Here is a 15,668-nt window from a genome sequence, read left to right on the forward strand (position 1 = left end):
ATATTTATGCTACATTATCAATAAAAGAAAGCTCCAAACCACATTATTTTCCTTTCTCTTAATGAATTTATAGTCACACTGCCATTTCTGTTTGCCTTCTGCAAATGCAACAGCAGTTTGGGAGGGAGAAGTTTAGGACATGAATAATACAAGTTAAATAGATCCTTATGCTGCATATAACCAGCCACTGATTGTTTTGATTTATAGTATTTAGCTGACTCTTTTATCTAAAGCAATTTACAATTACAACTGAGTACAACTTGAGCAGTTGGAGAATAAGAGCCTTGCTCAGGGGCCCAACAGTGGTAACCTGGTAGTGGTGGGGCTTGAACCAGCAGCCTTCTGATAACAAGTCAAGTACCTTAACCCCTGAGCAACCACTGCCCACGGGCCCAGCCCTCAATACTACTATGCACATCAGCTTGTCTGAGGAACAGTAAATGAATGAGTTTGTCAGTGAAATGATGCAAATGTCTGATTAATGGTTCCTCTGCGTAGAGGGACAGAAGTATCTGTCTTACAGTAACAAAGAGAAATTGAACAACAATTTGCTTTTCAAATTGGAATTCCAACCAGAACTGTAAGGGCTCAACCTTTCAGTGTAGGTCATCTTATAATAATGACTGTGTTTGGTTCACACAACTAAACAACTAATGAAGAGAACTTTCAAGAAGTGTCCATTGTGTAATGTAAAAAACAGATTATGAATGTCCAGTTTTTCTATAATGCATAGTCATGGTCTCGGACAGAAATTAAAATGATCTCACTCACCTCAGCTGGGAGATGTAGGGCAGACACTGAAGGAAACTCCTCACTTCACTCTCTTCATCTGACCAGCCTCTCAACTCTACTGGTTTCTTCACTGTTTGGAGTTTCAGCACTTCTAGGAAGAGGGAGGTCTTTCTCTCTGAGAGGTCAATGTTCCAGACTGCAGGAGCTGACTGGTAAACTGGCTGTAATGCTGGAAGGACACTCCTGCCTGTTTGAGTCTCATAGTCCTTCACTTGTGAGAACAGATCCAGCAGGAAATCACACTGTGAAGTTTTAATGTACACATCATCTCCAAAAGGGAAGGTTGTGTAGCTGCACACTGATATCAGCAGCTTAGTGAAACTCTCTCCTGTAGCTGCATTATACTCTGCTGCTGCAAATATCAGATTCAGCAGAAACTGGATGGCAGACATTTTCTTTTCCTCTTCATACCAACTGGTCCACAAAAACCTTTTGGAAGAGAAGGGCAGAAATAAATTGAATAGAATCACATCAAATCACTTTTATTGTCATGTTACTTTGAAGGTGAGTAAAAGCATTGCCCTGCCATAAGAGATTATGCACTACTGAGCCAAATGCATTAAACAAATCTAGCAAAACTAGATGTAGGTCCCTACCCTCTTTTTTCACTGATTTTGATGACAAATTATATGGCTATGCTCCAAACAACCCACAAAGCCTGACAACCCTGCCTTTTGCACTGATGTATCAGCTAACTTATTCACTTTCAAATATGCAGCCAGTTTCCACACAATTACACTAAAGAAAATCATACCCTCCACATTAAGGCCAAAACTGCTTATTATCTTCAGGATCCTTATTAATTAGTGACTATTATTTATTATTACTTTTAATTGATATTGGGCATCTGTTTAGTGCTCAAGGCATTAACTACCTAGCTAGCATGCCTGCCTTGAACATCACCAGCAAACGAAGTGTGATATATATTTGTACATTATAGTGAAATATTCACTCAAAATTCAAGTAGAACTGTACATGGCGTTCCGAGTTTTATTATTTTTGGAATCGTGGTATAGAGGAGTGCTTGCTTCATTAGGCTTTAGGTGCTTCTACATTAACATGATTTTTCTAATATGAGCAGTGATTCATGATGCACTGAGCCTTTAACCTTTAAGTTTTATAATTTTCCAACTCCATCTGCAAAAATCCACACCAGAAAAAAACATGCACGGAAAATGAGCAGAACCTGCAGAATCCATATCCCATCATAGACTATAATGGTGAGAACAAAATGCTTCACCATGTGAATGTACCCTAACGGTACAATTACTTTGCAGCAGAGCAAGGCGCTTTTCACTCTAGCTCCAATTCAGTTCTGTGGAGGAAGGCAACTATTGTGGATTATGGGTTGAGTATGTTGCAAACCAAGCAAAGAAAGCATTGAAGATTTGAGCTTTTCTCAACTTTATGCAAATGAGAAGGAAATATCGCTGGACGGCAACCAATCAGTCAAGGCACAAGTTGATATCGGTGTTGACAGAGAAGAGAAGATTATCACTGCTATGTCAGGTTTTCCTGTATTTATTGACAACTCTGTACGAATACAGAAACATACTAAAAAAAGTGAAGCATGGAAGGTGTCTTAAATAATTGTTCCTCCTGGTGGATTTTAACATTTGTTTTATATTTTTATAATTAAGCAATGCACTCAGCATCAGTTAAAGTGTTGTTGAGACAGGCTCACTGCTGGGACATTTAGCTTAACATTTCTCTACAAGATTACTATATGACAACACTCACCATAGTTTGGAGGTTTGGTGGAATGTACAACAGTACTCCATGACTCACCTCAGCTGGGAGATGTAGGGCAGACACTGAAGGAAACTCCTCACTTCACTCTCTTCATCTGACCAGCTCCACAAATTTACTGGTTTCTTTGTTGTTTGAACTTTCAGAGCTTCTAGAAAATGTGAGGCCTTTCTCTCTGAGAGACTGATGGACCACACATTAGACATGGTGTACCAGACAGGAAAAGACTCGTAAAGTGGCTGCAGTACAGGAAAGACACTCCTGCCTGTTTGAGCCTCGTAGTCCTTCACATATGAGTAAAGATCCATTAGAAAGTCATTCTGACTGTTGTTGGACCACATCAACACTTTTTGTACAACTGTGTGTACTGTTTCATTCTCATAAAGAGCTGCTTGCACACACAGCTTCAGTAAAAGTGACTTCACCTTGAGCCTCCATGAACTTTCTTCCATATTTGGTGGTGCAGAGAAACTGCAGATACACGTCAGAAAGAATTGACTTCAGTTACAGGAGTTAAATTAATGAATATAAAATTTTGCAGTGGCAAAAATATTTAGTAATATTTAGCAAATGCATTCATCACTATGCAGAGCCGTATTTCTAGTGCTCTGATACAGTGAACTCAGACATAGATTCACCTCAGCTGGGAGATGTATGGCAGACACTGAAGGAAACTCCTCACTTCACTTTTTTCATCTGACCAGCCTCTCAGCACTACTGGTTTCTTCACCGTTTGGAGTTTCAGCACTTCTAGGAAGTATAAAGCCTTTCTCTCTGAGAGGTCTATGTACCAGATGTCTGGCAAAGAACTATATATATTTTTCAGAATGATGAATTTCTCCATATTTCTCACATGCAAGTACAGTTTTATTAGAAAATCACATTCGTAAAATGGATCTCTATGGAGAAACCTCAGAACCGATGATACAATGGCACTTTGTTGTGTTTCTGCCCCTTCCAGAATGAGATCACACTGATAAGATTCTATTATCTGCAGTCTGTGGTCTGGCTGTACCAAAGAATCACAAGGAAACTCAAACCTGCAAAGCAGAAAGAAACAATAGGTGAGGTATATATATGTATAAATTGGGTATCTATCTCACTTTGCATCAAACACGAGGGAATGTGTGTTACAGCAGGTACAGGTCTGTCTGCTGACAGATGCTGTTCTATTACAACTACTGCAGTCAGTCATGTAAAAAATACCCGCCAAGATAACTCACAAATTATTGAACTAAGGTTATGCATGTAACCTAACACTTTGTTCTATTTTAGGATTATTCTAGATAATCTATCAAATTTCTATTAAACAAATGTAAGTGGTATAAATGCAGGGCTGCATTATTCACCTAAGGGACTTCATAAATGGAAGTCCCTTGAAGACCATGATACAGAGCACTTTACTGATCTGTGGATCTTCTGTACAGTGGAGATGGAGGCTGATCTTCTCTGAGCTTTGACTCATGATCTCTCCAGCTTTCCTAAACATGGATGCTTTACCAAACACAGGAAGGTGCATCTCTTTTCCACAAACATCCAGTAAAGCTGGGAAATCTCTGGGTTTCCCACAGCACAGCACTGACGTCCACACATGACAGAGAGTAGAAGGCTTATCTCTGCAAAAGGTAAACATAGTTATACTAATTATTATTATTATTATTGCTCGTTGTTGTTAATGATCTTGCTTTGTAAATGTGTGGTAATATAATTAAAGATAAATACAAAAAGTATATCCAAAAATAAATACCTAAGCTGTGATTTGAATTTGAGAATCATCTGAATCCCAGGGTTAGATATGCTGCAGTCCTCCAAACTCAGATGAACCTGGCTTTCTCTGGACTGGCCGATCACATAAGACACTGCACAGCACTGATGTGGATCAAGGTCTTCTCCACTGAAATCTAGCTCATAGTTCACTTTCTCCAGGAACAGCAAGCAAGCTTCAGGTGACTGAGACTCATACAAGCACTGACACACAAAGGGAAGAACACCGACGTCATCGTCATCACCCTCAAGCTGCCCATTAGATTGAGGCTGTAGAAATGTGTTCATGACTTTTGAGAAGAGCCCATCAGAGGCTCTTTTTATTTGATCTTCAGAGAAAAGATTCTTCAGGAGTTTGAGGTTCTGTTCTGACAGAATTCCACAAAGGAAAGGGATCACGTGTTTCATGTGCTTTTGCTCCTTTGTTAGACAGTTCTGAAGAACCTCATCAATTTCACCTGGATTCCCAAGCAGCCACAGTGCAGAGAAGAATTCCTGCATTGTACTGTGCAGAAATGCAAAGAAAGTGTTCACAGAAGTGGGAGTGTTCTCGATCGTGATTTTTCTCAGAAAAAACTTACTGATTTCAATTTCATCGCTGACTGCATCTGTTATGTTTATAGTTTTCTGAATGGATGCAGTAAAAGCAGTTTTCATCAAGCAAAAAAGTTGGTCTTTTACATCATTTATGTATTTGTCGACTTGTTCTGAGCTTTTTTTCCCAGCCTTTTTCAAGTCTTGGCGCAGGATGTGTACATACATTTCTGTAACGGTCATTGGATGCTCGGGAGCAGTGACATTGAAAGAAATGTAAACCGCCACCATGAAGGCATACATCGGGACATGGCAAAGACTGATCAGATCCTGATTGTTCAATACTATATTCAAAAATTGAGGAGTAGAGCCAATCATCTGTGTAAAGTAAGTCTGGATAGACTCCTCACTGAATCCTTGTACATAAACTCGGCATGTGGACCTGTCTGCAAAAAGGAAGTCATCTTCCTCCTCCGATTTGCATGTGATCACAATCTTAGCCTCAGGAAGAAGGTCCCGCTCAATAATTTTCTTTATAGTAGGGTTGTCCTGCAAAGTACTGATGCCATCGAGCACAATGATGACATTCTCTGAGTTTTCCTCAATATCCTGTAATACTTCCTTTCTATCTTTCTCCAGGGGTTTTGAGTACATATCAAAGAGAAGAGATTCCAAGCTCATGAGACTAGAGATAGTGGTAAATGTACTCTCATCAAAGTAGAACATGTAGTCTAATTCTTGGTTGTCTTTATTGGACCAGAGGGAGAGCATTTCTTGGACAACTGCTGTTTTCCCTATTCCAGGTTTTCCTATAACAAGTGTTGCTTTCTTATGACTACACAAAAGGTCTTTGGGTGAGGGATTCTGTTTCTTCACAGGAATGTAACTCTTTAGCTTCTTTCCACGAGGTTTCTTGCACTTCTGGGTTTTTTTTTTAAGTGTATTTTGTGCAGAGTTTAAATCTGGATCTGTGTCTAGGACTAGAGGTATAAAGGTGACATTAGCGCTTGTTTTGTGCTTTAGGTGTTTACAGCACTGATTCCACCGTCTACTCAAGATGCGTTTAGCTTTGGTCTGAAGTTGTTTCTGGTAGTTGTGACAAGGCTTCGTACCTGAATATCATTACAAATGTAAAACAATCTGATATTACTATACTTTTAAAAGACAGCATTGTTTATACTCTTCCACTTGCAGGCAGAAATATTTAATTGTGCATACAAAATTCCATATGAGATATTCTATACAACATTCATTCACAGATACAATCAGAGTAACTATTTAACTGCAAATGTGCTGACCATTAATATAGTGACTCAATCCATTTTTGCTTCAGTCTTCATAAGAACATACTTTACTCACCCACAGTGTAGTCAGTCTCAGTGTCTTCCCTGAAGTGGAATTGGCTGAGCCAGGTGTGTGAATCAGGATGTAATGTCCTCTTCCTTGTTACATCAAGGATCCTGAGTAACTCATAGCTGGCACTTTCTCCTCTTTTAATAACACGGTCCAGTATAAATCTCGCTTTGTCAAAGTCTGTTCTCTCTGCTTTAAGAGCATCAACATCATGGTCATTGAAGACTTTGTGCTGGCAAAGATTCTCAGTAATAAGGGGAAAGTTTTGGAGACGTGTTACCAGATCTCCCCGGGCATATTTGAGGTAATCAGTTGCACACTGTCGTGTACAAGCCATGATACTGTTCTGTACCAGCCCCTGAGATACAAAACAGAACTTAATCTTAATTAATTCAGTTATTAATCTTGTAAATTGCTCCATCATGTGTGTAACTTACTGTGAAGGCACAAGTACCACACTGTCATTCCACTCACATTCAGTGTGTACAGGGGAACAAAATATTCTACAGTTCCTCCTTCACCAAGATTCCATGAACACAAACATTCAGCAGCCATTCAAGTTCTCATGCTTGCGCTCCTTCACATTTTTCCGTCTCCCAGCAAACCTGATGTAGTCAGTTAACTATCAGATCCTTTGTGAGTTGGACCAGGGAGAACCTGGAACTGCAGGGTGGTGGGTCCATGGTACTGGAATTAAGAACTTCTGCTGAATAACAATATGTTGGCTTGACAAAGCCACACAAACACACATTATTTTCTGTCAGGATTAACAGCTGTGGTTGTTTAAAATGACCTACTGGCTAAAGTATTTGTACACTGACTGAAAACCTAGTTTAAAGCAATAGTTCTGATGCATGCTGAGACTAATTTAACAACTATTTCGTCTTCTGGTTTGGAAACTTGAGCTGCATTCTATTCCACAGGGTTCCTGAGCAGGACACTTGTATTCCCTACATACTAATCACACGATATGAGTCAAAGGAACTGCAGGTAATTCAATCCCTTCATTCAATTCAACGAAACATCGTCACAAAACATACAAATATGTCTGTAACGTTTCTACTGACAGCTGGGAAATTAGACAGTTCCTTAGTTTATAAATATGGATTGACTGAACTATATTTATACAATGTCACCCCTGTATTTTGTATATAAAATATTTCCATAGCCAATATTTACCTCAGGATAACTAACATTAGGTGTTGCTAACTAGGTAAAAGTCTAATATATATATATTTATATATTTACTATATATTTAAATATCATTGATGTGGAAGTAACCTGTTCAGAAAAGCTCCCAAATCGACCGGAAATGAATACATTTAACTTTCACCTGGTTCCCTTCAAAAGGGAAGGTTTTCACTAATTTAAAGTGGCAGAATTCCTTCGCAAAAAACTGCAATGGCGATTGGAATATACACATCTGCTATCCTACTTTATGCAACAGTAGTAGAGGAATTGACTGCTAAATGCCATAAATGTAAATGTAAGATGCAGCGTGTTATTCCAACATGCTATTTGAATTTTTTTTTAACGTTGTAAAATGCTCTACTTTCATGGGACTCAGGACACACATCGAGCTTCAGCGTTTAGAACCAGAAGCAAAAATAAGCTCAACACAAGATGAACTAAAGCAAAACTCCGAGATACTGTTCACTTCCTGAGTCAGCCTGGAAATAATGACGCCATACACTGTGCCCACTGCTTCATGCTATAGGCTACTTCCAAGAGAGAAGAGACTTAAGTTTTTTTACTGTCATTTCAGCTATGTACAGGTACATACAGTGAAACGAAATAACTTTCCTCTAGAGCCATGGTGTAACACAAAAGAATATAAATGTAGAAAATAAATATGAATTATAGACAAAATATAGAGCAACAGTGCATGACACTGAGTGGATGTGCAAGGATGTATCATATTGTGATATTTTAACATACACTTATACCATACAGCAGTCACAGAGGTAACAGCCAGTAGACTAATTTAAAAGCGCAGTATTGTTTATTTGAATACAGTAATTGTTAACATTTGTTGTCAGTTTTGGGGAGTTGGCGAGTGTTGGCATCTGAGAAGAAACTGTTGCACAGTCTGGCTATAACGGCCCGAATGTTTGATGAATGTATAAATGAAGCACTAACCAAACAATTTTAAGAATTTCTTATTCTTTGGATCCATCAGCTCACAGGAGTAACGCTACTACAGTGCTTTGTCTAGAGATTCTTTTCATGTGTAAATGGTACCGTAGTTTCCATGAGATCTGGCTTTATGTGCTCACTGTAGTTAATAAATGAGTCGTTTGGAATATCAACATCTGTGTCTGTGCCACTGTCCATGTGCTCTCCACTATCATCACTCACCTCTTCTCCTAACACATCTGTCTTGGTATAATTGTTACAGAACACACTGAACACACCTCCACGTCCCAACGTCTCATGACATGAGCAGCTCATGTGGTGAATGCAGTGTGACGCACCATCACCCTTGACCTTTATGAAACTCTCCTCAAGTCCCTCCAGCATGAAATACGCAGCACTGCTGCCTGAGTCCCACCTGCAGTGGAGCAGCTGAGCATCAGGAGCGCAGCAGTTATCACGGCTGTCAGAGGCTGGAGCTCCAGAGTCCAGTGTCTTCAGTCTGGAGCCAGCATCTCTCTCCCATCTCTGTGAGTCACTCCTTGAAAAATGGCCATTACCTGGTCTTTCTCACACACTGCAGAAGCATGGGGAACAGTTGCACAATAGGAGAACATCACCGCTGGAGATGTATGCACACACACACAGCAGGGCTTCTACTTATATCTTTTACTTACTGGAGAAGTAAAGAAGTTCATGAACATGTCTGGATTCCATGATGCAGTGACATGTCCAGATTAGTTGGACATTACGTTTGACATTACTGGACATATTTGTATGTTCTCTAAGGTAATACAGCAGAGGTTTGTTCATCTGTTCATCTGTCAGCACATTTCCTGCTCACTCATAATTTACTCAGCATTTCTATGTTCAATACTGCAGTTTACAAACTTGGACTCATGAATGCAAAGAAAATAAAGATGTACAAAGCTAGTTATGAAATCATGTATTTGTTTTGAGGGAACGTTTATTGTATTAATGCCATAACTAATAGTTCTAATAATTAATTTTTGCAACACTGTTGCATGTATGATGACCCTGTAGTCTGTATACTAGCTTTATTCTAGTTGCATTTCTGCAACCTGGGGGGTCTGTATTTCTAGACTGCTAGATCATCACACACTATTACAAACACTGTGCGTGCAGCCTGTTGGTGTACATATTCATGTTCACATTTAAGTTGCTTATATTTATTGAAAGTATTGTAGTTTATTTGCCTTGTATTAGTGATTTGCCTTGTAGTTATGAATTGAAAATACAACTTTGTAAATACTTCTGCTTTTCACTATATAGAGAGGTGTACATATCACAACATTCCCATACTCACATTACTTTCATCTGTTCCTGAAGTCTAAAGTATAAAAATATGTTTTAGGTTTGGATTTAAGAACATGGACAGATGAGACACGTTTGATTTAAGAACGCACTGTCACGGTAGGCCGGTCATCCAGCAGGAGGGAAACACCCACTCCGGACCGCATCACACACCTCCTCAGTCACCTGCTTTTTAACTCGACTCACCTGAGCCTTGTTTCTGTATTCAGTATTTAAGCCCACGGGTACCTGAAGTCGGTGTTGCCCATTGATGGACCTCAGAGTTAAACGCTCCAAACTACTGCGACGCTGACTTTATCATCTGCTTACTTTTCAGTTTATGGAAAATAAACAACTCTTGTTTTCAACTTCGCCTCTCAATCGGTGGCCGATCTGCAGGATGCTCTGGATGACGCAGCCTAGGACATGTTCCGGCGCAGCACTGATGATGTCAGCGAATATACGGAGACAGTAGTGGAGTCTATTGGGAAAATGGTGGATGAAACGATACCTAGAGCCGCCACCAAGAAGTTCCCAACCAGAAGCCCTGGGTGAACAAAAGCTCTCGCACTGCTGCCTACAACGCGGGGATCATCAGCGGGAACACGGACGAGTACAAGTCTGCGGCATACGGAGTGCGGTGAGGGAGGCGAAGCGGCGCTACGGGAGGAAACTGGACACAGTTCCAGCAGAGTGGCGCTAGATCCCTGTGGCTGGGGCTACGGACGATCACGGACTACAGGAGCCCACCCTCCGGACTCATGAGTGCGGATGAGTCTCTGGCGAACGAGCTAAACGCATTCTTCGTTCGCTTCGAGGCTACATCTAGCAGCGATAACGCTAACAGCGCTTACGCTAACAACGCTTATGGTGCTATCGGCGCAGCCAACGGCGCATGTGCAGAGCCCACCATAGATCAGCGCCGTCTCATCATGGCGTGTTCAAAAGTGAATACCAGGAAGGCAGCGGGACCAGACTGCATCTGCGGTAGAGTCCTCAAAGCCTGCGAAGACCAGCTAGCCCCGGTATTCTCCGACATCTTCAACCTATCCCTGACGCTCGGTATCGTCCCATCCTGCTTCAAGCGATCCACCATCGTCCCTGTCCTCGTTCCAAAGAAACCTTGACCTCGAGGTTGTCTCAACGACTACCGCCCTGTTGCCCTCATCACTTAACGTGAAGTGCTTTGAAAAGCTGGTCAGAGACTTCATGACCTCTTCTCTGCCAGCTTCCATGGACCCACTGCAGTTTGCATACCACCACAACTGATCCACTGATGATGCAATTGCACATCTGCTTCACACCACACTGACCTACCTGGACAAAGGGAGGGGTAATTATGTTAAAATGCTGTTTTGTTGACTACAGTTCAGCATTTAACACTATCCCCTCCCTACTCACTACTAAGTTGGGAGATCTAGGACTGCATGCATCCCTGTGTGACTGGATCTCCAACTTCCTAACACAGACCACAATCATTATGGGTGGGCAACTCTCATCCACCCTCAGCACTGGAGCTCCCCAGGGTTGTGTCCTAAGCCCCCTGCTCTACTCACTGTCCACCTATGACTGCGTGGCCACTTCCAGCTCTACCATAATTTTCAGATTTGCTGAAGGTACTGTCGTCATGGGCCTGATCTTGGGCAACGATGAGAGGGCCTACCTGGAGGAGTTTAAACACCTGGAAAACTGGTGCCAGGAAAATAATCTCCTCCTAAATGTCAGCAAGAGAGGATCTGATTGGACTGCAGCAAAAAGCAGGAGCAGCACTACTGACCTGTGAGGATCAATGGAACCACAGTGGAGAAAGTAGATAGTTTCAGGTACCTTGGTGTTCACATCTTGCCGGACCTGTTCTGGTCCTGCCACACCAGCTCCCTGCCAAAGAAGGCTCGTCAGCGTCTTTACCACCTCAGATGCCTAAGACTTCAGACTGCCCTCCAAGGTATTGTGGAACTTCTACACCTGCACTATGGAGAACATCCTCACAGGGAACATCAGTCTGGTTTGGGAACAGCACCAAGCAGGACGGATAAGCACTCCAGAGGGTGGTGCATTCAGCAGAGCGCAAAACTCGTATGGTCTGCAGGTCAGGAAGTTTCGTATATTAGAAGCGGTGCCAGACAAAGGCCAGGAGGATTGTGAAGGACTACCATCCCAACAATAGGCTCTTCTCTCTGTCAAGGTCAGGGAAGTGCTTTTGCTCCCTGATGACCAAGACAGACTGAAGAGGAGCTTTTTCCCCACAGGCCATTTGGGCCCTGAATCTGAGAAACTGTGGGGACCACCACCATGTAACTGTAAATATGTTCAATTGCAAGATGGAACTGTACATTGTGTATATAAACATATGTATATTAATAGAGATTTTGATGCACTTTTTCCCCCCCCTCAGTTTGGAGAGGGAGCACTTGGACCCATTTCACTGCGAGTTATACTAATGTATGTGCCAAATAAACCAAACTTGAAGCAAGCATATTTTCACTTGCTTTCACAGTAGAATTTATTGGCCACCTGGGGGCAACAGCAACCGACTGATACAAAGTCCCTATGTAGCACGTAGTCACATCAGGACATTAACTAGCTGTTTCTAGTTTCGTATTAAGATTAATAGCTTATAAAACTAGGCCCATAGAATTTTCATTATTTTAATCTGTTTTCCTTATAGGATTTGAAAGAGCAAAAATACAGACTGTCACTGGGGCACTGAAAACTGGGTGGAGAATATCTGACCTCCAGTATAACCCAGTTAATGACAGCAGGCACTCAGATTGTCTTAACCTTTTGACCCCTTCTTGGCTCTTTGCTTTATGCCTGTTCTTCTGTTCTATTATAACTTTGATACAATCAATATAAAGCAATAAAAGGTTGTCCACCATTATTCAGAGTTTAATGTTTAATCAGTAGGATGTTTCAGCTGTAAACATACAAATATATTTCACAATGACAGTAGGGATATGGGATGTTACATGGAATTAAGCAGTGAATGTGGATAAGATGACTGACAGCGTTGAAAGTTGTAACGTAGCTGGCCCGAGTGCCGCGGAGCAAAGAAGGAGAAAGACAGAGTCCCTGCCTCTGTCGGGGAAGTCTGGTATGCTCCCTGTGATGTGATGTGCCTGTGAACACAGAATAGGAGCGAGGACACACAAACAAATGTGCCATTACCCAAACATATAAGGTGCTGTGATGCAACACCTGCTAACTCTATATGTTAGAACGTTATGTCTTTTCGTTCAGAAAAGAGAAATGACTTGCATCATACAGGTTCGAGAACATGTACTCTAAAAACTCGTCAGGATCTCTGATCAAAATCGTGTTTGTCCTCTCTGGTTTTTGATGCATCTTACCCCACAAAGAATTCATCGTTTAGCTACAGACAGCTTGGCCAGGTTGGTTGAAATTCTCTCTTCCTCCAGCTTAACCGCTTCGTTCTCCTCATGTTTTTGAACATACTCCTTTTTTGTGGTTTCATCAACCACCCAGGAAGGATAACCTGAGCGCTCTTGTTTGGTTTTCAAAAACATTTTAACGTATTCTGAAAACAGCTCATTTGTTCTATTAGGAAAGTGCCAAATCTCAAATCCTTTCATCACTCTGTACCCCTTCTGCAGAGCCGTCATCAGCTCCACGCTGCACCGAGCATCTGTCAGGGCCCTCTCCTCATCCCCATGATCACAGCTACGCTGTTGTTACTCAGCTCAGGTTCTACAGAGAGGGAACAAGAGGTTCTTCTTTACCCGGTAGGGAAGAACAGGGGCCCACAACCCCCTGGCAGGTAAAACCTTTACCTTGATGATGCTGAAGTAGTTTTCCAATGACCCAAAGTCACGATAAAAGATAAGGGGGTGACCTATGGGGTACATTTTTACCTTATCCACATAAGGGTAGAGGGAGGTGAAATCGTAGTAATCGATTCTTTCACCAGGTTGAGCTGTGTAATAGAGCTGTAGGGCATTGGTACGACCCCCAAACAGAGCATCCCGAGGATTTAAGCGCTCTGGAAAGTCAAAAGTTTTGAGAAACTTTTTTACATCATTCTTTTTCATGTCATTCCATTCATGTTCCCACATGATGGTGACAGACAATTTGTGAATACACTGCAGCGTCTGAATTTTAAGATTGTTCTGACAAATGTCTCTGAAGGTTTCTGAGGCTTTACTTAAAGGGTGTGTGGCATGCATGATGGAAAGCACGTATCACATCCGAAATAAAAGCAGCCAAGAAACCCGAACGCTTTGCACGTTTTGCCATCTTCAAAATAATTAATCAAAATAAGTAACCATCTACAAAATAATTTCTGATCTCGGCTTCCCCATTGTTAAGTGCATGTTGAATGGATATGTTCTGTTTGTCTGTGACGTACTCGAGCCATTGAATAGATGGCGTTGAGAAAGATTTCTGACAATTGACAATTGAATTATCTAGGGGAGGGATGGCCAAAGTGCTTTTGTGCAGGAACATGGTGCGGAATATTTTCATGCATACGGATGCTATGGTAATCAACTTGAATCTCACTCAAAATTTTACACTCTGTTTTCAAAATCTTTACATTGTTACGGCAATATTCTTTAATCTATTTTCTGAAGTCAAAGACTTTATCAGTGACCCCACATAGTTCTGATTCTCTAGGGTGTTGTAGAAGTGGGGGAATGTTCCTTTTTTTGCATCTGTAAACCCCATGGCTTTTGGAATGGCCCTAAGTTTCATAGGTAGGAACGAGAAACTGTCTATGAATCTCTGCTGATAAGCGGTGTCTTCAAATTTTCCCCCCTTGTGCTATGATAGTAGGAGTAACCCCTTCTTTCACCAGATAATTCAACAAAAAATAGGAATCATAACCTCTTGCATTATGTGCTACGAATGTGTACCCTTCGAGTTTTCTTTGACGAAACATTTAAAAAAAGCTTCGATGCACCCATCCCCTTCAGCCGTCCATACACCCTCATTAAACCCCATGCAGCATATAAAATTAGCTATATGCACACCCCCATTTCCTGTCTGGACTCTATATCATAAAATATATAACGTTTGTCCGCCATCTCTACCTGTTATATGAAACGATTGTATGAAACATTCGTGTTTGACCTCCGATTCTATTTTTTCATTACAAACTCTGCAACGAGGCTGAGCACATTTATGTTCTTTTCTACCTGTGCTAAAGGGGCTCAGATGTTCTACCATTCTGCATTTGGGGCAGTAGAAACCTATTTTGCATAATGAATATGTATCGCCCAACAAGTTTCGGATCTCTTCTTTGTGTTTTTCATAGCAGTAATCTGACCTACACAGTTTTAGACAATCTGAACACTGCAATGTATTCTCAGTATAACTATAACATTCAGGATCAAGACATACATTACAGTAATACTCGCATTTGTGTTTTCTCTTACATGTGAACCCTTTATAAAAAAATGACAAATGTACTGAAACTCGAGAAGACCCTCAATATTTTTAACACCGTAGTAATGGTTGTTGTGTAAGAATAAGAAAATGGTATTCTCATGGGGTGTCCTGCTAGTTTAAAAAAAAAGAGTAATCGCTTTTGTTGAACATCTGATAGAAGACAACTATTTTACAATTTAATAACTTCTCAAATCGGTTTATATCATTAAAATGAACCATATCGTTATTGGATAATCCTACACCCCGCTGCATCTGACTGGCAACATTTTCAATGTATTGGAGTGTTTCTTGAGGATTCAAAAGCTGTGCAATGCATAAGGCAAAGCATAGATTGTTGTTAGTGTTGTAAAAAACATACAGATGTCTCATCTTATTTCAGAAAATGTCTGATCTGAAGAGGTGTGCCATTTTACTCCTAACACCGCCTTTGGGTGGATGCACTGTCTGAATCACTAGTTCCATACTATCACTTGCCAGGATCTCAAGATTGCTCTGCATAGCTTTCTCAAGCATGGTTAGAAAAGAGTCTAGCTCCATTATTCAACTCAAGTTGTGATGAAACATTCAGATTAGGACCTTGAACTAGAAAATGTACAGCATCTCTCGGACCAGCTATTTCACTA

The 15,668-nt window shown here is 41.0% G+C and overlaps 1 protein-coding gene across 1 annotated transcript in view; it reads right to left on the reverse strand.

The window, feature by feature from the left end:
• Positions 1–10,231, reverse strand: part of LOC145657876 (uncharacterized) — a 50,383-nt gene extending 40,152 nt beyond the window's left edge. Inside the window, exons 1-9 of the mRNA XM_081714321.1 lie at positions 9,847–10,231; positions 9,653–9,676; positions 8,744–8,902; positions 6,199–6,550; positions 4,289–5,951; positions 3,891–4,157; positions 3,180–3,581; positions 2,581–3,012; positions 772–1,221 (exon numbers count right to left, since the gene is read on the reverse strand). Coding sequence (XP_081570447.1) covers positions 772–1,221; positions 2,581–3,012; positions 3,180–3,581; positions 3,891–4,157; positions 4,289–5,951; positions 6,199–6,529 — 3,545 coding nt within the window. The 5' untranslated portion in view covers positions 6,530–6,550; positions 8,744–8,902; positions 9,653–9,676; positions 9,847–10,231. The remainder of the gene's footprint in view (positions 1–771; positions 1,222–2,580; positions 3,013–3,179; positions 3,582–3,890; positions 4,158–4,288; positions 5,952–6,198; positions 6,551–8,743; positions 8,903–9,652; positions 9,677–9,846) is intronic.
• Positions 10,232–15,668: the final 5,437 nt, after the last annotated feature.

The sequence above is a fragment of the Electrophorus electricus genome, chromosome 5 (genome assembly GCF_041902795.1).
Source record: "Electrophorus electricus isolate QZ-2024a chromosome 5, ASM4190279v1, whole genome shotgun sequence".
Classification (NCBI taxonomy): Eukaryota; Metazoa; Chordata; class Actinopteri; order Gymnotiformes; family Gymnotidae; genus Electrophorus; species Electrophorus electricus.